This window comes from Cricetulus griseus, chromosome 4 (genome assembly GCF_003668045.3).
Source record: "Cricetulus griseus strain 17A/GY chromosome 4, alternate assembly CriGri-PICRH-1.0, whole genome shotgun sequence".
In the NCBI taxonomy this organism is placed as follows: Eukaryota; Metazoa; Chordata; class Mammalia; order Rodentia; family Cricetidae; genus Cricetulus; species Cricetulus griseus.
The window spans coordinates 113,380,624-113,407,647 of record NC_048597.1 but is presented as its reverse complement, the minus strand read 5'-3'; the positions used below and the strand labels follow the sequence as shown (position 1 = coordinate 113,407,647).

The 27,024-nt window shown below is 43.9% G+C and overlaps 1 protein-coding gene across 9 annotated transcripts in view; it reads left to right on the top strand.

Moving 5' to 3' along the window:
• The window catches only part of Gtf2i (general transcription factor IIi), an 83,999-nt gene that overhangs the window by 14,753 nt on the left and 42,222 nt on the right, over nucleotides 1–27,024 (top strand). For 5 of the 9 annotated variants that reach the window (XM_035443377.1, XM_035443376.1, XM_035443374.1 and 2 more), the window contains exons 1-8: nucleotides 9,090–9,188; nucleotides 10,232–10,370; nucleotides 15,461–15,595; nucleotides 17,571–17,754; nucleotides 17,891–17,919; nucleotides 22,861–22,915; nucleotides 23,277–23,320; nucleotides 26,390–26,467. In XM_035443377.1, the coding sequence (XP_035299268.1) occupies nucleotides 9,090–9,188; nucleotides 10,232–10,370; nucleotides 15,461–15,595; nucleotides 17,571–17,754; nucleotides 17,891–17,919; nucleotides 22,861–22,915; nucleotides 23,277–23,320; nucleotides 26,390–26,467 (763 nt within the window). Of the gene's footprint in view, nucleotides 1–9,084; nucleotides 9,189–10,231; nucleotides 10,371–15,460; nucleotides 15,596–17,570; nucleotides 17,755–17,890; nucleotides 17,920–22,860; nucleotides 22,916–23,276; nucleotides 23,321–26,389; nucleotides 26,468–27,024 lie in introns of those variants that run through there. The other 4 variants (XM_027416118.2, XM_027416117.2, XM_027416115.2 and 1 more) reach the window with 2 other exon arrangements.

Sequence of the window (27,024 nt, the reverse complement as noted above, 5' to 3'; positions counted from 1 at the left end):
TGATTGGTTCCTTGTCACGAGACAGGCATCTGACTTTCTAGTGTCTAGGTCAAGGTCATAGAAGCACATGTTCCACCATTATGGCTGCCAAAAGGGAAGCCGGTTCCTTCATTCCCCCATTTTCTTTTCTGGAAATTCCAATCATGGAATTGCTGTCTCTCTAGCATCCCCATCAGGGAGTGATAGATATTGGCATCCCCATGTAAGGGAGTTCCTTTTGACTTAGCATTTTAACCCGGGAAAATGGACGGCGAAATTCTTTTCCAAACTGCTTCCTGCTGACTTTGGGACGAAGTTAGGGACCCCAGAAGGTTGAAATGCTAGTCAAAAGCAAAAAGGGATTTAGGCAATGGGGAATTCATCAGGGGCTTCTGGGTAGCAGACACTGTTGCAGAGACAGGGGGTGTCCATATCAGCTGAACTGGTTCACATCCACAGCAAGTCCAGGGCTCGCAGTCTTAGAACAGTCTGTAGTCAGCAACTGATATTCAGATGTCTGTCAGAAGCAGAAACCTGTTTAAGACATGTTTAAACTAGGAACAGAGGTTAAAGCTTATTTACTGAAGCCCACAGTGTAGAGAAAGCAGATATCTGTTTAAACAGCAAGAACATATTTATAACTTTGAGTCCTAGCAAAAACTGCAGATTTGGGATATAAGCATGTACATTTTTCTTCTGTCCAGAGAGCCAGGTATGGATTGGACAGAGGTGCCTTTGGCCTGATGAAAAGCCCTTTAAGTTTGTACTTAGATGACAACCAAAATAAACTTAAAAACTTTGAGCTCGTGCCTGAACAGTAGATAGTTACTATTTTATTAGCTAACATACTGACTAGTCTATAGTGGACCTGACTGCCTGATGCTGTCAAGCTGACAACCAGTAATATTTCAGAGATCTGAGAAGGGTATATTTTGTCCGAATCTACTAAAAAGTGACAGAAGCCAGTCTATATACAGTTAGCCAAACCCAAGTTTCTCCATTACCGCTGGAGGCAGGTGTCTCAAAGACCAGCAATCCTCGCCAGGCCTATACTGTGAGAGTTTTTTCCTCTCTGTGGAAGAGGGACATGGAAAAGACTGACCTTGTTTTGTCTAGGCAAAGGGGTGCAATCAATTTTCCAGTGTCCAGCAGCTTTGTCCACAGTCTCGGCCAGGTTCTGGCAGGCGGCAGGTATCACATCTGAGCATCTCGCTCACTGGTCCAGGTGCAGGAACTGAGGTGCCTCGTAATCTTCTTTGGAGACTTTGGGTCACTGTCCGGATCTGGCAGTCTGTCTGACATTATAAACTTTAAAGATAACAATTTAAATGCCATATTCTGAAGATCTCTGAAGCATTAGAGGTCTGTTTGTCTGTTTTAGTTACTTTTCTTAAGCACACATTAAGCATACAGGTGGCTAGGTAAGGTCTTATTTCTGTAAATGATTTAGTCTGACTGTAACTGGTTTTAACTTAGTAAAATGTTTGAAACAGCACAGCTGAACTTAAAACTGTATAGAGCTACCTTATATTCCTTAAACAGTAGCTTAACTTCTTTCTGAGGCAGGGTTTTTCTGTGACTTTGGAGCCTGTTCTGGAATTCAATCTGCCGGACCAGGCAGGCCTTGAACTCATAAAGATCCATCTGCCTCTTATTCCCGAATGCTGGGATTAAAGGCGTATGCCACCAACGCCCTAAACTTAAAGGCGTGTGCCATCAACACCCTGAGCTTAAAGGTGTGTGTCACCAACATTCTAAACTTAATTTCTGAAAACATAAACTGTACCGTCTTATATAGATCAGCATCTTTTATAAAACAAGAACTTTACATTGTCAGGCTTTGCTTAAAAATAATTCTAAATTGAAGCTCTTTAAGTACAAACTTTAATAAAAACAAACATTTGAAAACTGGTTTTAAAAAGAAATTTAAATTCCCTTAAGGTCTTTCTGTAATATATAGAAGCATTAACATTTTAAATCTTAATTGAAAAACTTGTTTTTAAGATGGTACCTCTAATTTCCATGCGGTCATCTTTAGTCAAGATGGCGGTTTAAGTATTCTTTTTTAACTTTAGCAAAATGGCGACTAGTCAAGTCATGTGACCAGTTGGCCATGTGCTGGCTAAACCAGGAAACAGAACATTTTAAAACAAATATACATAAATTACTTGAGAAATAAACAGGACTTTTTAAAACAGAATTAGCTTAATATGGTTAAAATTTTAACTTATATTACCATTTTTAAAATTTACTGTTTGTAGACATGAGAAACCATAGCACAGTTTACATTTTTTTTTTTTTTTGGCTTGTAACAACCTTTTCTCTGACCTTCGACAACTTTCCTTTGACCTTCTACAACTTACTTTAACCCTCTATAATTTTCTGTAACAATCTTTTTCTCTGACCTCCAACAACTTGCTTTAACCCTCTATAACTTTTACCATTTGTTTTAACTCTCTATAATCTTTTATTTTATTTCTCTGACTTTCTTAGACATTCTTAGACAATTTTTTTTATTATTTAAGTCTTTTATATTTTTTTTTTTAATTTTTTAGTTAACATAAAAATTTTGTCAAAGTCCCTTTTATAGTTCTTAATAACTTTAAGGCCATTTAGATGTCCGGATCAGGCCAGATAAGTTCATACGCTCTAGCTCCATGTGGCTCAAGGCAGAGAGACCTGGGGTAGGGGTGCTGCTGGTAACCCCAGACCCTAGGCCAATACAGGGGTGGGAAAAAGACTCCTGCGGCCCCCCTGCATACCATGTGTGTAGAGCACAAAGAAAGATGAGTAGTAGATGGTGGCCTTGTAGCCATATTCCCTCAGAGCAGGGAAACACCCGAGACAGCCGCTGGGGCAGAAACAGCCCTACTGGGCATGCCTCATAGACCCTCAGGTGGGAATAGAAAGGGGGTGTTGTGGTGGATCCTGAATAGACAGGAAAGAATAGACGCCAACCCAATCCGCCCACGCTGCTCATAAGGCAATGGCGCCAGGAAGACGGCGGCAGAACCTGGCGGCTAACTGAGGCGGGTCCAAGTGTCCTTGGCCCGCGTCCATACCTCTTGGGTCCTGGGTGTCCTCAGAGTGGCAGTCTGTCCTCCGGCGCATCTGCCGATCACAGTTGAGGTGGCGCCATGTGCTCAGAGAAGAAAAGACCCCTGACCCCCTGACCCATGCATGCCACGTGCATGGGCAATGTGGGACAGAAAGAGATGCTTAAGAAACACATAACACAAATGACAGCACATTAGACAGCACAAACATTAGACAGGACAAACCGCGGCAAAGAAATGGTGCCCCAAACCAAAATTACAACCAAACCTTGGACTTTCATCCAGGGTGGAACCAAGGTTCTCGCAAGTCTGCTTACCCTATGGTTCAATTACAAATTCTGCGCAGATCAAATACAAATTACAAATTCTGCGCAGATCAAATCAAGCAACCCTCGGACTTTCATCCAGGGCAGGACTTCAGGGTCTTCCCCAGAAGTCCGAATTACAAATACAAATTCTGCGCAGATCAAATACAAATCATGGCACCAAACAAAACAGCAAGAGACAAAACAAGAAACATAGAACATTGAACATATACAAGTTTCGAGCTCCAATCATCTTACCTCCAAGATCGAATCCACTCAGGTGAAGGCTGATCGCAAATCCCGGACGAGCCCCCAAAATGTTAGACCCCCGAAAACTGAAGTATTCGGGGTCTCAGGCCAGGTTCGCGGTCACCCCAATCACCAGGCGGATTCGAGAGCTTGCTGCAAACTGCACGAGGCTTTATTGTAATTTAACGAACTAACCCCATGTTAGCTCGGGTCTTTCACCCACCCGCCATGGCAGACGGCTAGAAAAGACGGCTCCTAAGGTCTCCCCAAAGATCTTATAGGGCAGCGTAAGGGGAGTGTCTAGGGGTACGCACAGGCTTACGATTGGTGTGCCTCCAGGCTTGGAGGGCTTGCCCTGTGTTGATTGGTCAACTGGTTGTTATGGCTCATAGGCCCTCCCAGGGTGGTTGCTATGCTCTCTACGTCATTGCTGTGCGCTTGTCCGTAAAGCACACCCAGAGCCATAAAGCATAGCGCCACCAGCTAACTTCTGATTGGTTCCTTGTCACGAGACAGGCATCTGACTTTCTAGTGTCTAGGTCAAGGTCATAGAAGCACATGTTCCACCATTATGGCTGCCAAAAGGGAAGCCGGTTCCTTCAAGTATAGCTACCACCATCTTGATGATGGCCACAGGATCTAAAGTAAACCTAGCTCCCCGGAGTGTTGGTAAGTCTGGTTAGTACTTTACACATTCCTGCCGGCCATGATCATCTATCAGCTCTGAAGATGCGGGTACTGTTTGTTTCAGTGCTGAGAATTTTTACAGTGTTGCAGTAGGGGCAGGAGATGTTGCTCAATGGTTAAGAGAGCTAGTTGCTCTTGCAGAGAACCTTATTGGGTGGCTCACACCTGCCAGTAACTCCATCTTCAGGGGCTCAGGTGCCCTCTTCTAGACCCTTCAGGCACTCCAACAGGTGCAGATACATACACAAAGAAATGGTATGCACTGAGCGGTGGTGGCACACACCTTTAATCATAGCACTCGGAGGCAGAGGGCAGATCTCTGTGAGTTTGAGATACCAGTCTGGTCTACAAGAGCTAGTTCCAGGACAGCCTCCAAAGCTACACAGAGAAACCCTGTCTAGAGGAAAAAAAGAAAAAAAAAAATGAAAAGAAACAGTATGCACACACTCTCCAATCCACACCTTTAGTCCCAATACTAGGGAGGCATAGGCAGGCGGATCTCTGTGAGTTCAAGGCCAGCCTGGTCTACAAAGAGAGTTCTAAGCTATTAAACTGAGAAACTCTGTCTTAGAAAAAGAAAGAAAAGAAATAGAATCTTTAAAGTATGTTGAAATAGAAAGGTCAAGGCACTTTCACTAAGATGTTGAGAACTCCATGGCATTATTCGTTAGACTGCTGTGCCTGTAGGTAGGTACTTATTGTTCTTTGAGAATGTGGAGACCCATTAACAGCCCTCCCCCCCCAGACAAGGCCACCACCCAGCAGTAGCTCCATCCCCAGCCCTGTAGGCTCTTGGCATTGTGTCACTTCTCACTGACACATGACTTGAAGCTCTCTTTGTAGTCTCTTCTCAGACAACCTGTCATTTCCTTCTTTTTCTGTAGGTGTTCTGTGCCACTAAACAAGATGAGAGACTTGCTTACTGGTTGAGTGTCCTTGCTTTTCAACCCTTGCCTAGCTCAACCTGTTACTGCAGGTACCCGCCATGGTGCCTCTAGGGGCTATGAGAATGGAAATGCATGTGTTGGTCTCTTAGTCCAATAAGACTTTTTGTGGCAATGAAAACACTCTGTATCTAGGTGCAGGTGGCTTTTCTGCACTTGAGATGTGGCTAGTGGTCCCGAGGAACTGAACTTTTAATTTGCTTTCATCTTAGTTTAAATATAACTAACTGCATGTGGCTGCTGACTCCCACACTGGAGGTAGGAGTCCCTCCCTGGGTTGTTTCTCTATTGCACACTCTCTGCCTTGGATGGTGGTCTTCTCCTGGGGAGCCAGACCCTCAGGGGACCCCTCCAGCAGGCATTGGAGATCTGATGTGCTGTGCCTGTGCATTCTCACTTGGGTTCATTTTTCGCTTCTTAGTGTTACTGGGCTGGAACCCAGGGGCTTGCACTGAAAGGGTCAGTGAAAGCTCAGCCAGCCCTTGTTTATAGAAGACACACCTGGCTACAGTCCTGGGCTCTGCAGGTTGTGGGAAAAGGTTGGAGGGACACAATCACCAGGTGAGGGGCTCTGTAAATGGCCCCCACAGGAAGACTTGCTCAGGAAATTGCCTCTTGGAGCAACAAAGATCAGGCCTGTGAGGTAGAGCCCCTGACAAAAGTGTTCCCCACCCTCAAGCTCAGTTGGACTCCTGCCCCCACAGTCAATTCAACTGCACTTTCCCTTCAAGTGTTCTGCACCCTCCTGAGTAGTTCCAATAATGCAATTAGCAGAAGGTGGTGGGTGGCACCTGTGTGCTGTTGCTGGGGGTGGCATCTGTCTCCCATTAGACAAAAAAGAAATACAATCTTTATTTGAGAATTTCACACTTGCTTGCCCTTGCATATAGTATATTTTTATCATGTCTCCCTTTTCTTGTTGACACGGTATGTAGCCCTGGCGGGCCTGGATCTCACTCACAGGGATCTGCCATGAGATTAAAGGCTCTCCAGTTTCTTAAAGCACATCAAGGTGACTTTAGGGCAGTTTTATGACAAGTGAGTCTTGAAGCCAGCAGTGGATAAGACATCATCCTAGTTTTTTGTTCTGATTCCAGTTGGGGCCACATGGCTTTGACAGAGTCCTGTATGTGTAAAATGAGAACATCCTTTATTTTTTATTTTTTCCATTTCTGGAAAGTTTAAAAAGTGAGCTTAAGAAATAATATGAGCTTTCAGAAATGTCAGGATATTTTAAAGTAGATATCTGTGGTTATGGAAAAATGATTATTTGATTATTTCACCTCTCTTTTATATTCCAGTATTTATACAGGTTTATTCAAGAGAAAAGAATGCAGCACGGGCTTCCCTGTGTGCTGTTTGCTGTTTGCTGGCTGTGACTCCATCACCTGTCCAGTCACCATGGGGGGCCTTAGCATTGCTTGTGTTTGCAAATGTGAGATGGGGCCGGTGGTGCTATGGTTTTCAGTACAGAGCCTTTCTCCTAAGCAGGTATAAGTGAGCACTTGGTGGTACCTGAGTCTAGTGTAACAGCTGGTTCCTGAGGTCAAGGCAGGCCCAGTCAGACCCAGCCCTCCATTAGAAGGAGTCAGTCTTCCTCTAGGAGTGATGGAGGAGGCCTGTGCTCCTCTCAAAGCAGGACTCCGAGTGCTCCTCTGGAGCCCTGTGCCCTTGCCGAGGGCATTCTCAGCAGTTCAAAATGCAGTCATATACATAGGGAGGATTTTAGAATAATTTGCTATTTCAGTCATCCTTCCTTAAGTTCATCTTACGATAAAAATTGTTGCTTAAAATAGAATCTATTTAAGTTGAAAGGGATAATGTTAACAGGCATATGATTTGCATACTATTTGTAGAAAATGAATTTTAGAGTATTTGGTTTAAATTTTACCTCAAATTGTCTTGTGTCTCCCGTACCATATGCTAATGGAGTGTCTGTGTGGTGCCTTTTTTTTTTTTTCCCCTTCGAGACAGGGTTTCTCTGTGGCTTTGGAGGCTATCCTGGAATCTCTCTGTAGAGCAGGCTGGTCTTGAACTCACAGATATCCACCTGGCTCTGCCTCCCGAGTGCTGGGACTAAAGGCATGTACCACCACTGCTCGGCGTATGTGGTGTCTTCTTGGTTTTCCTTTTAAATTAACTTTGGCAAAATAGTATCATAAAATTTCAATCTTGGCTGTTCTCCAAGTGTTGGGTTCCCTGGCATTAACTATTCACATTGTGTGGGACCAAAGTTTCATAATGGCACCTGAGTTATTCCTTTCAGTCAGTGTCTCCCCTCTGCTCCCACTTCCCACCATTTTACCTTTTTTCTTGCAGTTTGACTCTTCCAGGTCTTCTGTGGGACTGGAATCATAGCATTTGTCTTTATGTGTGTGATTTATTTCACTTGCAGTACTCTCAAGGACCATCTGTGTTATAGTATGAATCGTGTCTGAGTTACTTTTCCACTGCTGTGAAAAGCACTGAGGCAGCTTATAAAAGGAAGCATTTAATTTGGGCTCACAGTTCCAGAGGTTTAGAGTCCATGACTTTCATGGCAGAGAACATGGCAGGCAGGTAGGAATGAACGGTGCTGGAGTGGTAGCTGAGAGTTCTCATCTGGTCCATAAGCATGAGGGAGGGATAGCCAGAGATTGAGCTAATTGGGAGAAGCTTGGGCTTTTGAAATTTCAAAACCTAGCCCCAATGACACCTCCTCCAACAAGGCTACACCTCCTAATCCTTCTCAAACAGTTCCAGCAATTAGGGACCATGCATTCAAATATATGAGCCTATGGGGCCCATTCTCATTCAAACCACCACAAGTCAGAGTCTCTTTCTCTCTCTCTCTCTTTTTTTTTTTTTTTTTTTGAGGCAGGCCTTGAGTTTACTATGTGTCCAGGGATGATTTTGACCTCCTGATCCTCCTGCCTTTGTCTCTGAGTGGTGGGACCACAGCTGTGCACAAGTCCTGGGGATGGAACCCAGGCCCTCATGCATGCCAGCCAAGCATTTCAGCAACTGATCCTCATCTCCAGCCCAGTGCCCTTCTTTTAAAGGCTGAGTAAAACTGTGTGCATTGCTCACATCTCATTTTTTCACATCCTGGTAGCTTTGGAGTGTTGCCACTGAAGAGTGTACGAGTACAATCCCAAATGTGGAATGGCTGGATTGGCTGGATTACATAATTCTTGGGGGGGGGGAGGCTTGTGGTTTTCAAGATGGTTTATCTGTGTGCCTTGGCTGTCCTGACACTTGCTGTGTAGACCAGGCTGGCCTTGAATTCCCAGAGATCTGCTTGCTTCTGCCCCCTGGGTACTAGCATTAAAGGTGTACACCACCACTGCCCAGTAATTCCAAGGGTTCTTATCGTCCTACATCTTTCCCTGTGCTTACTATTTTATGTTTTTTTTTTTTTGTTGTTGTTGTTTGAAATTTGGCTGGGCCTTCTTGCTGTACCACAGTACCAAAACTATCTCTGAAGTGAGTGATGTACTGTGTTACAGGGGAGTTCTAGGTGCTACCCTGTGCCCTGCAGCCTATTCACTTCCTATAGAGAAGCTGCTTTACCCAGCCTCAGTACTGCCACCTGTTCCTCCAGTCAGTGCACATAGAGGGAAGTTGGTTGCTTTCCTGTGAATTGGATCATGAAGTATGGCTGCTCTCCCTGAAGAGCATGTCACTGGGTCGGGTTTAGTTGGGGTGTGATGCTATGGAAATGACATGCCATGGAAAGTTAAGCATGTATCTTATCTTAAAGGAAAAGCGTTTGGGCAGATATGAAGCTATAAGTGATGTGGGCTGAGATGAATCTCTGGGGTGTGTGGAGAATTGGACATGGTGGGTTTCCCACGTTCACTTTCTTGTGTTTTTCTTGTGCAGGAATCATGGCCCAAGTAGCGATGTCCACACTGCCTGCGGAAGATGAGGAATCCTCAGAGAGCAGGATGGTGGTGACATTCCTCATGTCTGCCCTGGAGTCCATGGTGAGACACTGGTAGTTCTGCCCGTGTCCTGTTCATAGTTGGATAGGATTGGGCTTCTAGAGAAAATACTTGTGTTTCTATGAAACAAATAAACAAATTATTATTGCAATGCTGGGATTAAACCTAGAGCCTTGCCTATGCTAGGCCAGCACTCTACTGCTGAGCTGTACCCCTAGGCCTCTTTACCTTCTTTGAGGCCAGCTGACCTTACACTTTTTGATCATTTTGTCTCAGTTTCTCCAAAATGCCAAGATTCTAGTGGGCAAGCACTCTACCAACTGAGTCACATCCTCCCACTCCAGGATTTGAGCTTTCAAGTCATAATTTATTACTATTTTTTAGAACTTTATTTTGCTGGGACTCGAGCTAGGCATGGCTTCCAGCATTGTGCCCTACACATCTCTGCCCCTCTCACTGGAGTAGCCTTAGGAAAGTCGATCCGAATCTGAGTGGAACCCCAGCATTTTTGAAGCTGAGGCAAGAGGATCTTGTGTTCTAGCACAATTTGGGCTGTATAATGAGCCCTGTTTCACTATAGCAAGAGAAACTCCAAAGCAGCAGAAAACCGTAGGAGTGGAATTGCATAGTGGCTGTCATGGGTGGGCTTCAGAGATCCTCTCAGGACTGTGGTGCTGATCTTCCCGCTACTATTCATCTAGCATCACTGTGTCACTGTGTCTAGAGGTTGAGTCCTTCCCCTTTGTAGCGGCAGCTGACCCTTTGGACCTTGCCCGCCCTCCCTCCCTCCCTCCCTTCCTCCCTCCTTCCCTCCCTCCCTCCCTCAGGCCTTGAAAGTGCAGGTCAGCACACCTGAGCTTGTTTCTTGAGGCATCGAACCTTAGACCTTCTCCTCATTCATCTTTTGTTTTGTTTTGGTTTTGAGACAGGGTTTCTCTGTGTAACAGCTCTCACTGTTTTGTATACCAGACTGGCCTCTAACAATATTAAGGTGGTTTTAAGTGTTAGACTTTTAGATTAATTTAGAAAGAAATGGTGCTTTTAAACAGCTACATATAATATAACTTTGGCTGTTTCTGTTTCAGTGTAAAGAGCTGGCGAAGTCCAAGGCTGAGGTGGCCTGCATCGCTGTGTATGAGACGGACGTGTTTGTTGTTGGAACTGAAAGAGGACGTGCTTTTGTCAATACCAGAAAAGATTTCCAAAAAGATTTTGTAAAATATTGTAAGTGGAGTGTTTTTATCTTGTGGAGTTTGTAAATTTCAAATATAATTATTTGTAGATAAGCCATCTTAAACTTTTTAAGAGTAAGTTATGCCAGAAAAAGAAGACCCTTCTGACATGTTTTTAGGCGTGGGTCATGTGGAAGGAAGTGTGTGAGGAAGGCGCTGGGCTGTCTATGGGGTCGCCGAGTGCATTTGCTGCAGGAGTGGACAAAGCTGTGGAAGACAAAAGACCAAGATTGAGGCTAGGGGAAGCCTAAGTCTCCAGGCCTGTGAAGGGACGGGCACTGGCTTAGGGTTTTTTTGTTTGTTTGTTTTTTTGTTTGTTTGTTTTGTTTAGATTTAGATTTCTGGTTTTCATTTTTTTCAAGACAGGGTTTCTCTGTGTAGCTTTGGAGGCTGTCCTGGAGCTCACTCTGTAGACCAGGCTGGCCTCAGACTCACAGAGATCCACCTGCTTCTGCCTCCCGAGTGCTGGAATTAAAGGTATGCACCACTACTGCCCAGCTCTGGCTTAGGTTAATAGGGCTCCTTGGTCTCTCCTTACCCCTCCTATTTCTGACAACAACCTCCAAGCCTTTCCTATTGTTTCTCTTCAAAGTTGTCTTCTAGGTAGAAGAAACCAGCATCTCAGGGCCTGCCTACCATTATTCCTCTAACTTTCGTTCCTCCCTCCCTGAGCTTGTGGACAGGGTAATGGCCTCCCGCTGCTTCATGGTAGAGTCTGTGGGGTGTAGATCCAAGAGAAAGAACACTCTTATGTGGTGGCTCTTGGGGCAGATTCAGGTGTGGCAGCATTGTGGGCAGTGTGTCTCAGTCTCCATCTTCAGGACCAACTGTAGAAGCAGAGGGCGTTACAAGAGAATGCTAGAAGTTAGTACCTGTAGCCTAGCCAGGGCAGTTTTCCCAGGGAAGTACTGTATCTCCCTAGCAGTCAGGTCAGGCTGGTCTCGAGATGAGTCCAGGGTCAACTTTCAGGTACTTTGATAGCTATTGGAATGGCTGTCGTCACAGCGCGAGGCCCTTAACCATATAGCTTCTACAGAAGAAATTTAACCATCATTGAAACAATAGTGGGTCTGTCTCTTCGGGCTGCAGGTAGGCTCTGCAGGTCATACTGAGCTAAGGTCATGATGTCCTATTATCTGAGTAGCATTCTTATCAGGAAGAAAATCATTAGGGAGAAATAGTTGCTTAAATAGTATCTCATATGGATTTAAACCTAATGCCCAGGGCATGTGTTTCCTTAAACTATTAAAGAAACAGGCCAGCGGGTGAGACTATAGAGATAACCTGTTGTGAAGAACAAGACAAAACAAAATAAAACATGCCATTCATTCTACTCCTTGGCTATACTTCCCTGCTTGGGTGATAGAGACCATACAGGTAGCCAGCATATAATCACATTTATATTTTTTTACTGTCAAAGTCAGTTGAGGATCTGATCCATAGCATCAAATTGGGCTTGAGAGGAACCTCTGTCTCCTTTCGCCTGCCTTTTAACAGTTGTCCCATCTGTGTGAGGAAATTCAAAGCCCTCACTTGACCACGGCTTGGCTGGAATTCATGGGGGGAAATTTCTTCTGTATTGACCCTTCTCTTTGTAGACTGGACACTGGTTACAGCTCACCAGGTAGGGTCTCCATGACCTCTCTGAACAAAAGAACAGATGACTCTACACAATTTTTTGTTTGTTTTTTTCACACAGGATTTCTCTGTGAACCTGTAGCTGTCCTGGAACTCACTCTGTAGACCAGGCTGGCCTCAAATTCAGAGATCTGCCTGTCTCTGCCTCCTGAGTGCTGGGATTAAAGGTGTGCATCACTATGCCGGGCTGTGACTACCCACAATTATAGAACTTGAGAGATGTCCTAGTCCTGAGACCTATTAAGCTTTGAAGGCAAGGGGAAAAATAGTCTCCCTTTTGATCCCTCTGACCATGTTAACGTAGCCTCTAAATATGGCTATTGAACACCCAGAAGGAACCAGTCTGGTTGTTTAACTTTAGTGAAATATTTAGATGAAGCTTTGGCACAAATGAAACAAACTTTGCTTCTGTAAGCTAGTTCTTGTAATTGTTACTGAGAGTAGACCAATACTCTGCTGATTTAAGCAGAGGTTTGACGTCAGTGGTTTGAACTTTGATCTTTTGTATATCTCATTTAACTTGTTCAGACTCCTATAATTTGCTATGTTTCCCAGCTTTCTTTTCTGGAAAAGCATCCTGCCATCTTGTGAGACAAATAACATTAACAATGAGCAGTCAGCGAGCCTGGCTGTGATGATCTTTTACAGGTTTCTACAGCTGGTGTCATGGCAGTTGTTTGGCTTGGAAGATACTGCTATGTGGCTCCACCTTAATAAAGACACATTGAACCCAGACTACAGAAATGATAATCGGTAGTACCTGTGTGCATGCGTGCTGTTAGACTATGTTCCCAGGGAAACCTTACAGAAAACACAGGCTATCTTTATAAAGTACGTAGAGTGATCTGCCATAACCCTGCTTTAGGTTCTGAATGGGTGCGAGTAACAGATACACAAAAGGCGTTTGTTCCTCTGTAAACCTGAACCTAGCTAGCGGTTTACACTGTGAGTCTGGCGACAGCTGGCTGGACCCAAAGCACCTGTCTGACCTCTTTATAGTTAGCATAGATTTTTTTCCAGATGATTCTTGATAGCTGTTGGGTCTTGCATGGGGAATGGGGGTTGATAAGCTTTCCTTTTAGAGTCTAATTTTATAAGGTCACGAGTGAGTGGCACTGTCTTAGTTACTGCGTTTTTTTTTTTTGTTTGTTTGTTTGTTTTTTGGGTTTTTTGTTTGTTTGTTTTTTATATGTTTGTTTGTTTTTGCTGTGATGAAACACCATGACCAATGCACCTTATACTAAGAAGCATTTAAATGGGGGATTGCTTAGAGTTTCAACCTGGCAGGGAGTGTGGCAGCATACACTGGAGCATTAGCTGAGAGCTCACATCTGATCTGCAATCTGTAGGCAGAGAGACAGAGACAGGCAGACTGATTGAGACAGACTGAGATTGGGCCTGGCAGGAACCTGGCATGGGTTTTGCAACTTCAAAGCCCACCCCTAATGACACATCTTCTCCAATATGGCCACACCTCTTAATCCTTCCCAGACAGTTGCACCAATTGAGGACCAAACATTCAGTCATAGGACCTTAGGGGGGGGGGCATTCTCATTCAAACTACCACAGGTAGCAAACAACCATGATCAAAAGGAGGCTCAGACTAATATAAATACCTGCCTTTACCTATGTCTAACCTGAGACCTGACCAGACTTGGGGTGACCAACTGCTTGGAAGCCTATCATACCGTCTCTTATCTTTAGGCTGAGATAATAAGAAGGCCCTGTGGATAAGGTGTGTCCAAACTGCAAGGGAATCATCCTATGGAATATTGGGTCCTTAATTCCTGACAAAAGGTCTGAGGGTCCATTTCTGCCCAGTGTGTGAGAAGGCAGCTGAGGGGCAACCTTTGAAGAATCTTGGAACTAGTTTGCTCTATTTGCAGAGAAATAGAGAAGAAAGAAACTGCAACAAGTAGAGCCTGTGACATAGACAGTAGTCACAGGGTGAATTCTCAGTGGGGAGAGGTCTGAAGCTGTCTCTGGTGTGACGGAGGGTGACTGTCCTCTTATGTCTGGCTAGCTCATGGCCATTGTTTCCAGGCCAAGGGCAGGCCCAGTGGTTGGTTTCAGAGGTAAAAGGGCAAGTATTGGAAACTAAAACCAGATGCTGCACACCCCCTAGGAGGATCACTGCAGGTGCTCAGAACAGCGGCCTGATTTGAAGTCACCAGACTAACTAAGGCTGAGTATAGGCTGGGCATTTTATAGGATCCTGGGTCCTCCCTTTCCCCACTGGAGATTGAACCCGGAGCTTCATGCATGACTGGCAATTGTCAATTGAGCTATGTTCCTAGCCCTCTGTTTTCTTGGGATATGGTCTCTTATAGCATCCCTGGCTAAGTGCCATTTTTTTAAAAAGATGTATTTATTTTTATTTTATGTGTATGAGTGTTCTTGTTTGCATGCCACATGCATGCATCACCCATAAAGGCCAGAAGAGGGCATTGGAGTCCCTGAAACCGGTTTCAGACGGTTTTAAGCCACCATATGGGTGTTGGGAGTTCAACCTGTATCCTCAATTTTCTTGCCTCAACCTCCCCAAGTCCTGGGATTATAGATATAAGCCACCTCACCCAGCTAAGTTTTTTTTTGTTGTTGTTGTTATCATCATTTGTTTCTTTTTTTGTTTTAAAATTTCTTCTCATTCCTTTTCCCCCTGAATTTTTATAACAAATTATGTTAGAATATAGTTCCTGGGCATGGTGGATCATGCCTGTAAACCCAGCACTTAGAGACAGAAGGACTGCTGAGAGTTCAAGACCGTTGCTGCCTATGTAGGCTACATTGAGGCAAAGCTAGGTGATTTCATGGTACCTTATTTTAAAAAGGGAAGGGAGGTGGGGTGGGGGGTGGGTGAGTGGGTGAGTGGGGGGAGGAAGGCTAGAAGAAATAGGCATAATAAAAATACTCTTACTAAAAACCAGGTAATGAGGAGGTGGCTGGCTGGCTAGTTTGTGTCAGCTTGATACTGACGAGTTCCCTAGGAAGAGGGAACCTCAATTGAGTAATTGCCCCAGCAGATTGTGCCCTGTGGTCATGTCTGTAGAACATTTTCTTGATTGATGGTTAATATGGGAGGGTCCAGCCTATTGTGGGTGATGCCTTCCCTGAGCAGGGGATTGTGGGTTATATAAGAAAGCAGGCAGAGAGCTGGTGGTGATGGTACATGCCTTTAATTCCCAGCACTCAGGAGGCAGAGACAGGCGGATCTCCGTCAGATCCGAGTCCTGTGGGATCTACAGAGCAAGTTCTAGGACGGGCTCCAAAGCTACAGAGAACCCTGTCTTGACAGCCACCTCCCCCCCCCAAAAAAAAAAAATCACTGCTGTGATTTCCCCTGATGACGAGCTGTTGGCTGTAAGCCAATAAATTCTTTCTTCCCACAATGGTGTTCATTGCAGCAACAGAGAAACAAACTTTGCACCCCTGATTGTTTTACAGGCGTTGAAGAAGAAGAAAAGGCGGCAGAGATGCATAAGATGAAATCTGCAACCCCTGCAAATCGGATGAGCGTGGATGCTGTAGAAATTGAAACACTCAGAAAAACGGTGGAGGATTACTTCTGTTTTTGCTATGGTAAAATCTCAAGTTTGAAAAAAGTGCATTACATGATGGTATTTTCTTCTCTTAAAAATTGTGTTTGCTTGTATACACGTGTGCATTTGTGGGTTTGAGAGCTTTCGTGTGAAGGTCCGGACAGCTTGGTGGAGTTGGTTCACTTTGCCTTTATGTGGATTGGGTTTGAACTCAGGTTCGAGCAGTTACTGGCTCTTCCACTGGGCAGCCTCCCTGGCCAGTAAGACACATTTTCTAAGTGGTGGATTTTGTAATTGATTTGACATTTATCTAACATATTTTTACAAACAGAGTAGATTAATTTGTGAATTTAAGAGATTAAGTCAAAAGAATTCAGAAAAACATGTAACTTATTTATTTTTACCATTATTGGGCTGGCATGGTGGTATGTGAGTGGACCTTTGAATTTCAAGCCAGTCTGGTCTATATGGTGAGAGCCTATCTCAGAAAACAGAAAAAAAAAAAAAAAAAAAAAAGAACTACAAATTTTATGGTTCTTATTATTTGTATGTTCACGGGAGGGATGTGCATGCATGCCATGGTGTGCGTGCGGAGGTCAGAGGACAGCTTTGTGGAATCTGTTCTCCCACGTTATGTGAGTTCTATGTTCAATCCGGCAACAAGGCTTGCATGTCAAGGTCCTTTACCCTTTGAGCCATTCCACTGGCCTGAGACTTACCTGTTTTTGATATCAATGCTGGTCCTCAACTCTCTGCACCACAACTCTGCATTAGCCCCGTCATTTGGTACAACAGATTGTACTGTCATCATTATAGTTTATTTTGGTCTAGGGTTGAACCCAGAACCTCACTAAGAAATCATTTGACAACTGAAGTGCACTCCATCTTCAGCCTGATTTTCTATTTATTTTTTTATTGTAAGACAGGGTCTCAATGATTCTGGTGCTGGCTTTGAACTCTCTTCACTTCAGGCAGGCTTTGAACTTTCTTTTATCCTCCTGCCTGAGTCTTGTACTTTGTTGGGCTTATAGATACACCACACTGGCTAGAGAGTAAGGGACTTTGTGTTTTCTGGCCTTTGGATTGATGTCAGCTTCCAGGGCTAGTTGACTTGGGAATCGAAATTTAGTGCTTTGAGTGCTATTTGAATTACTCATTTAAGTTACTGTAAAGTCAGACACTGAGAGAAAAGTCAGAATGACACTTATTGATCTTTTATTTTGTTGTGTTGTTGTTTTTATTTTTTCAGACAGGGTTTCTCTGTATAGCCCTGGCTGTCCTGGCACTCGATCTGGAGACCAGGCTGACCTCAAACTCACAGAGATCCACCTGCCTCTGCCTCCCAAGTGCTGGGATTAAAGGCGTGTGCCACCACTGCCCAGCTAAGGCTGGGCATTCATAAGTAAGAATAAGTCTATTTATTTGGGAGCTGGGAGGCTGGCCCCCAACGAGAAAACAAACAGAAAAAAACCAAACCAGCTACAGTGGCAGTGTGGGTGCTAGGAATCAAACTCGGGTCTTCTGGAAGAGCATTGCTTCTGTAGCCTCCCATCTTTTTTATTTATTTATTTTTTGGTATTTTGAGACAGGTTTTCTCTGTGTATAGCTCTGGCTGGCTGTCCTGGAACTCACTTTGTAGAGCAGGCTGGCCTCAAACTCACAGAAATCCGCCTGCCCTTATTCTTGAGTGCTAGGATTAAAGGCATTTCCTTTTTGAGACAGGTCTTACAGAATCTGGAGCTCCCTGATTTCATGGACTGGGCAGCTTCTGCCTCCTGAGTGCTGAAACTAAAGGCGTGCACTATCACTGCCGGCTCCATGATTCCTTTTATTCACCACTGGGATTACAATGAAACTACCCTGCTCCACTTTTTTGTGGGTGCTGGAGATCCAAATTTGGGTCTTCATGGTTTAATGGTCATCACTTTAAATACTGAGTTATCTTCCCAGCTGCAGTGATTCAGTTTTCAATGGTGATCATGGGGTCATGATAATTCCATGTCTTCCTCCCACAGGGAAAGCTTTAGGCAAATCCACAGTGGTCCCTGTGCCGTATGAGAAGATGCTACGTGACCAGTCGGCTGTGGTGGTACAGGGGCTTCCTGAGGGTGTTGCCTTCAAGCACCCTGAACATTACGATCTTGCAACCTTGAAGTGGATTTTGGAGAACAAGGCGGGGATTTCGTTCATCATTAAGAGGTGAGGTGCCTTCTCCTGTGTTTTTCACAGTTTGTACATCCATTTTGACTGAATTTAATCCAGATGCTGTTTGTGTCTATGCTTATGCTAGTTTTGTGTTTTCATACATGGCTTCATGTTTTTTTTTTTCATGCAGACCTTTCCTTGAGCCAAAGAAACACCTTGGTGAGTTCATTCCCTTGTTTACACATTAGACTGCTGGATTCCTGATTGCTTTTGTTTCGTTTTGTTTGTTTGTTTTCTTTAAGTTTGTGATGTAAGACTTTTTTGTTTTTGAGATAGGGTTTTTCACTGTAGCTTTGTAGACCAGGCTGGCTTTGAACTTGCAGAGATCTGCCTGCCTCTACCTCCTGAGTGCTGGAATTAAAGGCATTCGCTGCCACCAACTGGCTGGTAGTTTCACTTTATATGTGTTGGCACCATGTATACTTCTGTGTACTTATGTATTTTATTTGTGCAGATGCCAGAGTTAGCTGGTACTGGATTATTCCACCATCATCCTCAACCTCATATTTGGGACAGAGTCTCTCACTGACTCTGGTGCTCACCAACTGGCTAGTGAACTGTGGGTTCTGCCTATTTCAGCTTCAGCTTCTGTTGAGGGTACAGGGAATCCAAACTCAGGACTTCCATGCTTGTGTTACTGATCCTTAAGCTACTGAACCATCTCTTCAGCGCTGGGTTTCACATAAAAAAAAAAAATTAAATTTAAAGACATCTTGCAGGAGTTAGTTTTGTCCTTTGTATGAATCTCTAGGGACCAAATTTGGGTTGTCAGGCTTAGCAGCAAGTGCTGTTGCCTGCTGAGCGGTCTTCTCTGACAAGCTGTGTTTGGGGCTGGGAGGGGATTGAGTCCACAGTTCTTACTCATCCCTCATGCTGACATGCTGTGTTGCAAAAAAGGAGAGCATCACCAGACTTTGGGGTATGGACATTGGCCTAGCAAGTAATACAGCTTTTTAGCTCCTGGATCCAGGTCTGCAGCCTTTCCTTTCCGGTGGTGCTAGCAGTGGGACTTAGCATGTCAATGCCAGTCAAATAAATGCTCTACTGAGCGACACCTCCCAGATCTATAGTCTATTTTGGGTTTGTATATTATATTGCAAATTGTAAAGGCACAAATTTGTCTTTGCATCTGGGTCTCCAGCATTCCATAAGCAATCAGTAAAGAGGCACTCTCTCTCTGTGTTGTCTTGGTAACTTTGCTGGAAGTCAGCTGACCCAGCCTGTATTTCTGTGTTTTCTTCACAGCAAATGTGTGAGTGGAGAAAGTGTCTCTCTCCTTCCTGCCACAGTGTGCCTTTTGTTTCTTACTCTTTGGTCTGGTTAGGGTTCACACCGAATGCTAGTGTCTGTAGTAGATGTCACCTTGATGTCCGTGTTAGGAGAGAACAGTCTTCTCACCTCCACATTGTTCTCCTGTTAGGCCAGCATTCCTCTTTGACCATTAAGGGGGAAGGTGTCAGTGTGGGGGGTCCTTTATAAGACTGAGAAAGAAGCAGGGTTGTGGCCTAGGCCTGAAATCCCAGCACTCAGGTGGCTGAAGCAGGAGGATAGACAGCTTGATGCCAGCACTGACTTCATAAAGAAACATTCAGGGCGGGCCGGTGGTGGTGCATACCTTTAATCTCAGCACCTGGGAGGCAGAAACAAGGCTAGTCTGATCTACAGAGGGAGTTCCAGAACAGCCAGGACTACACAGAGAAACCCTGTCTCAACCCTCCAACCCACCCCACCCCCCCAAAAAAAATAAACAAAGAAAAATTCAGAGTGTTTGTTATGTTAAAGGTTTAGATTATGGCCACAAAAGTGGCACAAACAGCTTGCAGGACCACAAGTAAAAGTACATGCTACAAGGCCTGATGACCTGAATTACATCCCTGGGACCCAGGTAAATAAGCTGCATGTGTTGGAATGCATTTGTAATGCCTTTGCCTTTGCTTTGAAATGGAAGGCAGAGGCAGGAAACTGTAGAAGCCCATAACAAGCCCAGTAGTCCTGAGTACACAGAGCAGCAGAAAAAAAATAGGAGAAAGACCCTGCCTCAGTAAGAAGTCCTCTGACCTCCCATTGTGAGGTGCACTTGGACACATGCTTATGCACACGCATGGTGGCAGACCTGGGGAGAAATGGCAGGTACTCTGAGTGACTTGGAGGTTGTGTTGGTGTGGCTGTGCCAGCTAAGGAGCATCCCTTACTCTATGGGCTTTTCTTACCAGTGATCATTCATTTTTGTGATCAGTCTTTTACTTTAAATACTGGAAGCAGTCAATTAAATTACCGAGTTAATTAAATTTTTGTCCTTGCAATCAACCACAATATCTTGAGAGTGTTAAGCACATGGCGTGTCAGTGACTTACATATCCAGTCCCTATTATTTTATTTTGTGTGTGTGTTGTGTGTATGTGTGTGTCTCTGTATAAGGGTACATCTAGATGTGTGTACACACCTCTATTATGCTACATTTTTTTAAAAAAAATAATTGAATTTATTTATTTTGGGTGTGGGTCTGGGTACATGTGTATCACAGCATGTGTGGGCCAGACAGCCTTATTTATTTGCTTATGTTTATTTATCTGGAAGCTTATCTAGAGACACTCTTGTTCTATAAAGTTAAGATCCTCCTGTCACAACCTCCTGGGCAACAGGAACTAGATTCCTGTTAAATCCAGACCAAGCTGGATTTAAACTCTTAGAGATTGCCTGCCTCTAGAGTGCTGGGATTAAAGTCATGTACTATCATGCCTGACTAAAATAAGTTTGTTTATTTAGTTTTTAAAACCAGTGTCTAACTTATTCTCAGATATTGGGGGATGGTCTGGTTGTTTCTCGTTTTTTTATCTGACCGACTTTTACAATGGCATCTCATGGTCCTTCTGCCCTAGTCTCCTTTAGTGTTGTGATTACAGAAGTACCATCATGCCCACCTAGGGATCTGATTGAATTTAAAAAAAATAGTTCTTTTGAGCTGGGTTTGTGTTTCATGTTAGGGAAGAGTGAGACAGGGAGATCATTTCTTGTTGTGTCCTGTAGAGTGAGTTCATGGTCATCCTGGGCAACTTCAGGGAATATGTATGTACCAAAATAAAGTAAAGCCAGTTGCATGGTCTGTACTCACAATGGAAGGAGAGAAGCAGTTCTTGCATGTTGTCCTCTGACCTCCAAGCTGAGGTCCTTGCACAACACCTGCCTCCCAGTACTCACACAAACAAGTCAATATATTTTTAAAAGTCTAAGGAGGACTGGGCATGGTGGTGCACATCTTCAATCCCATCACTCGGGAGGCAGAGGCAGGTGGATCTTGGTGAGTTTAAAGCCAGCCTCGTCTGCATAGTAATTTCCAGACTAGCTAGAGTGACATAGTGAGATCCTGTCTCAAAAACCAAACAAAAAATGAAGCAAGGTAAAACATGGAAAAAGAGCTGGAGACAGAGTTAGTTGCATGTGGAGTTCTTGTGGTCCTGATAGGCAGAGGACTTGAGGGCACATAGGTTCAGTCCTCAGTACAGTTAAAACAAAACAAACGGCATCTTACTTTACCACGAAAGTCGTTTTAAAGTCTTTTAGTGCCTTCTAGGGGTATAAAGTACAGTTAAAACAAAACAAACGGCATCTTACTTTACCACGAAAGTCGTTTTAAAGTCTTTTAGTGCCTTCTAGGGGTATAACTGACATTCAGTGAACTACAGACTTATAAAGTACACAGTGTGTGTGCCATAGGACCCATCACCACAAGATCTATTTCTTTTTTCTTTTCTTTTTTTTCTTTTATTGGGTTTTTTTTTTTGGGGGGGGGCGGCTACAGGGTTTCTCTGTAGCTTTGGAGGGTGTCCTGGAACTTGATCTGTAGACCAGGCTGGCTTCGAACTCTGCTGTATCCTCAAGCTTTCGTTGAGTCTTTTCCTGTCCCTGTAGGTTTACTTGTACATGATATGCATGCGTGGTGCCCACAGAGGTTAGAACAGGGCATCAGTTCCTTTGGACCTGGAGATTTGGATGTCTGTGAGCCATCATATGGGTGCTGGGAACCAAACCCAGGTCCTATAAGAGCAGCAACTGCTCTTGACCATTGAGCCGTCTCTCCACCCCAGCATTTCCAGATTTTTACATGAGTAGAATGATAATGTGTGTTCTCTTTTGTTTGGTTTCTCATTTTGAAATTATCTCTGCTTTGTACTAATAGTTGATTCTTATTTTACTGTTGTGCTGCCTGCATATCCTCCTGTGTTCCTGCCAAACACACTTAAGAAATAGTGGAAACAGGCCTCTCTGTGTAGCCTGGGATTCATGCCTCTGCTGCCACCCACACCGTTTTCCCCCCTGGATCTTGCTCTGTGGACCAGGGTGCCCTTGAACTCAATGAGTTGTGCCTGCCTCTGTCTCCCGAGCGCTGGGATCAACGGTGTATGCCACCACAGCTGACAAGTCTTTTAATTTTGTATACTTTGACATTTTAAAGTGTACCACAAGTTGGGCAACTGATCATTAACTGTGAACACTTCTGTCATATCTCCCAAAAGCCCACGCTGAGGGAGACCCACAGGCCTTGCATATCCCACTCAAGAAACGCTTCATTTCTGAATTCAGCTCACTGACACAATACAATTTTGTGTGTGAGATGAAAAGTGGATGAAGGAGTTTAGAGACTATGTTTGCACGTCTTATGAAATTTCTCCTGTAGGTCCTCCCAACCCCACCTCAAATCTCCCACAAGCCAGGTCATATATGGTAGCTTATGCCTGTAATCCTGGCTCTGTTTGAGGTAACCGATTGCCGAGAGTTGAAGGCAGCCTGGGTTACATAACCCTAGCTACAAATACAAAAACAGCAACAACAAAAGGTGTTGGATGTGGGCTTCATGGTGGTGCATGCCTTTAATCCCAGCAGCTGGGAGGCAGAAGCATCCAGATCTTTGAGTTTGCTCAACCAGGTCTACAAATCCAGTTTCCAGGACAGCCAAGGCTGTTACACAGAGAAACCCTGGCTCGGAAAAACAAAACAGAAACCAAAACAAACAAGAAAGGTGGGGAATCGTTTGGGAATATTAAAATATTAACCCTACTTGAAATGTTGTTAAACCCGAATATAATTGGCTTTTGTTTGTAGGTGGTCGAGTGATGGCATCAGATACTGAGCGGACCATCCTGTCTCCCAGTGGAAGGTAAACTGTCTCTTACCAGCATTTTAGTACTGTGTGCCCCAGAGTTGCCATAATAGACAGCCTTGTGCCACATATCCAGAGTAAAGTGTACAGTTGAACACTTAGTGGTAAAAATGCAAGTTTTGTTTTGAGAAAAATCCTTACTTTCTAATAGCCTAGATAGTGTCATACTGGAATAATCCTGCCTCAGGCTCCTGAGTGCTGGCATTACGGGTGTGTGGCACCAAGAATGTAGGTTTGACTCAGTAGTTGTGCACAGGGGTACTACTTATGTAAGTCTGGACATCGGGGAAGCTGTTGACTCTGGTTCGAGTGGCTCTCACAGTTGCATCCCATGATCCAAGTTTCTTCCTCCTTTCAGTTGTGGCCCGATCAAAGTGAAGACTGAACCCACAGAAGACTCTGGTATGTATGAGTAAATTAGAATTTAATATAAAATGCAGTATTTTCCTTGGTTGAGGAGGTTCTATTTTGAGTCGCTATTTATTGTGTCCTGTGATGCTGACCAGACTGGCCTTTCATGAGCTTCCTGCCTCAGCATGTGTTACTCTACCCAGTTTCATTGTAAGAGATGCCCCTAAAGCCTTATTTACAATTAGTAATTAATTTTGTGCATGTGCCTGTATGTAAATGTGGTATATTTGTATGCATGGGTCTGGGGAGAGGTTGTGTGCCTTGCATGCTTTAAGGCCAGAGAGGGCATCCAGTGTCTCCTGCTCTAGCTAGTCCTTTGAGGCAGGGTCTCTCAGAATCCGGGCCTGCTGATTGGAAGCCCCGTCGTCTTGTCATTGCCCCACTCAGAGCTGAGGTTCCAGGCTTTGGCTGGTTTGATCCACCTGTTATGCCAGTTCTGAGATACTCTAAGCTCTGGTGCTTAGGATTGTGTAGAAGGTATCCTGAACCTCTGAGGTGTCTGTCTCTCCAGCTCCCTCACTGTGGTTTGAATTTGTAATTTCCTCATGGGAGATGACGCTGAACATTTCTTTCATGTGCTCATAGAGAGAGAGAGAGAGAGAGAGAGAGAGAGAGAGAGGAAGGAGAGAGAGAGGAAGGAGAGAGAGAGAATGAGACACACAGTGGGGGTGAGGGAGGGAGACAATGGATCCAGGCATGTATGTACCATGGTGTGCCTGGTGAGATCAGACAACAACCTCAAGTGTTGGTCTGAGACATTTTGCTACTGCAGAGGCTGGACTCTTTGACCTGTGATTTTCCAGGGATTCTCTGCCTTCCATCTCCCTGTAAGAGAGCTGGTATTACAGACATATACCATCAACTTGACATGGGTTCTGGGGATGCTGTCTCCAGTCTTCATGCTGTGTGATTCACTTACTGAGTCTTTTCCCCAGCTCTTGTTGGCTCTATTTTTAACTTGTGGTTATTGATTTTTTTTTTCCCCAGTTGTCAGAAGTTCTGCATATCTTTTGGATACAAGTCAGAAATCTGGTCTTGCAAATGTTTCTTACATCCTGTACTTGGTCTTTTTATTTTCTTTTATGGTATCTTTCAAACTCAATAAATGTGGTTACTATGTTTTCAAGGTTTTTTTTTTTTTTTTTTTGATCTTAAAACATGTTTTACTCTTTAATTTTCTTTCTTTTTTGCCTTTTCCTGTGGTTGCTTGGTTTATTTATTTATTTATTTTTTGGAGACAGTGTCCCTCTATGTAGCCCTGGTTGTCCTGGAACTCTTTATGTAGACCAGGATGGCCTTCCACTCCCCATGTTCTGAGATTAAAGGTGTTTTCCACCATGTCTGGCTTATTTCATTGAAATTTTTCTATTTTTGAGGTTATAATTACATTATTTCTTCCTCTCCTTTCCTCCCTCTCTAACCTTCCATATACCTTGTCTTTCTTTCTTTCAAATTCAGGTCACATTGTTATTTACACACGCAGACACATACTCCTAACTTGCTGGGGGTAGGGTTAGTATCAGTTTGTGTACTGTTTATGTTTTAGCAGAGAAGACTTTCTTTCTAATCTCAGTATTCCTTAGTTGCTTGTAGTTCTTTGTTTAGAGTTAAAGTCTCATGGGTTTCATTTTTTTTTTTTTAATTTAATTTTCAAAGTTAGCATTCAATGTGGTGGGCTTATCTGTGGCATTTTTTTTTTAAATAATTTTTAAATCTGGAATGGTGTTGTACACCTTTAATCCCAGTACTTAGGAGGCAGACAGCCTAGTCTACAGAGCAAGTTCTAGGACAGCCAGGGCTTTACAGAGAAACTCTGTCTCAAAAGCACACTCACACACAAAACAAAAACAAAATAACATCTTTTTTTTTAAAGTTTATTTTTGGTTTAAAAATTGTATGGGGTCTGGAGTGATGGCTTAGCAGTTAAGAACACTGGCTGCTCTTCCAGAGAACCCAGGTTCAATTCCCAGCACCCACACGGCAGCTCCGTTCCAAGGGATCCAACACCCTCCCTTCACACAGACACACATGCAGGTAAAACGCCAATGCACATAAAACAAAAATAAATAAAATTGTTTGTATATTTGTGTGTGTCTGTGTATATCTACGTGGATGTGAGGGCAGTGCTTATAGTGACCAGAAGAGGGAATCGAAATCCCCTGGAGCTTGAGTCATAGGCAGTTGTGAGCTGCCAAATGTAGGTCCTGTGAACTGAACCCCAGAACCTCTAAAAGAGCAGTACATGCTCTTAACCTCTGAGCCATCTATCCAGTCCTGTCACTGTGGCGTTTTGTACAGATACCATTGTAGTTTTTCTTATCCCTTCCTCCATAGTACCACTTAACTATCCTCCTGCCCCGTTTCTGTTTTGTATGGCTCTGTGGCTCTGGCTGTCCGTTAAGCCTCCCTCAGCCTCCCAGGTGCTAAAATTAAAGGTATGCCTCTCTGAACCAAACACAATGTTTATTTTTATTTTCTTTTTACCTAAAAATATTTGTCCAGCCTAAAGTCAACAAAGCTTTGCAGTTAGGTTTCTTCTTAGGGTTTCTAGTGTTAGCTCTTAGGGTTGGTCTGTGGGATGGTGATACTGTTGTTTAGGCACGCTGGGAGGTAAGAGAATAAACCACTCAGCCTGTGTGGATGTTGAAGACCTTCCTGCTCTACTGAGGGACTCGAGTCTCTGTCAGAGGTAGTGGAGTTTTACCTCACTCTCCTTCCCCACCCAAGAGCAGTTGGGCAGCCATGTCCCTCTGGTACCTTGTGTTCTAAAGTTTCCTTTGTCTGTTCTGACTGGGCAAAACGAGGTATCTGTGCTTCTCTTCAGCTCACCTTTTCCCATAGAGCTACTTGATTTTTACTGTGAAGTTTGTTCAGGTTGGTCAGTCCGTTGGTCTGTCTGTCTATCAGTTGCCGAAACCTTGACTTGGTTTGGGTTGCAGATGCTTTTCTTCAACCCCTCCCTAATAAGCGTTTGCCCTTCAAAGTCTTTAAATGTATAAGGATTTGAATGTACAGTACCCTGGAACTGTGACCTACTGGAGACTGTCACTTGTTTTGTAGGCATTTCTCTGGAAATGGCCGCTGTGACAGTAAAGGAAGAGTCAGAAGATCCTGATTACTATCAGTATAACATTCAAGGTAACAATTGTTTAATGCAGTCTTTCTTCCTGACACTTGCTGGCGGCCTTTAGCTCTCTGAGCAAATCCCCTTCTTTGCCACGGTGCCTGTTCCTAGTTTTCCATTACAGTCAGGAGAATGTGAGAGTTCTGGTCCACATCCGTGTCTTCATTTGTACGGTCAGTCTGGTTCATCTTAGTGGTTTAAATGTGGCCTGGTAGCCCATGCTTGCATTCTCAGCACTTGGGAGGGAAGCCAAGGCCAGCTAGAGCTACACAGGGAGACCTTGCCTCAAACAAAAATGTCAGTGACTACTTCAGTATGTGTGTTGTGACTTTTTCACAAAGTTCTAGTTTGCACTTGCCTGGTAGACTTGATTTTTCTTTAAAAATTCTTATTGGATGTGGAGTAGTCTACAAATGCCCAAAATATTTCATGGTGTTTAAGTGTGCAAATATCTGTGTATGTGTATTGCTGAGTTTCAGTGACAGTCATTTAAAAAAAAAAAAAAAAGTTGGGTAGGGCCCCTACATGTATGGAGGTGAAAGGTCAGCTAGGAGTTGGTTCTTTTCCTTAC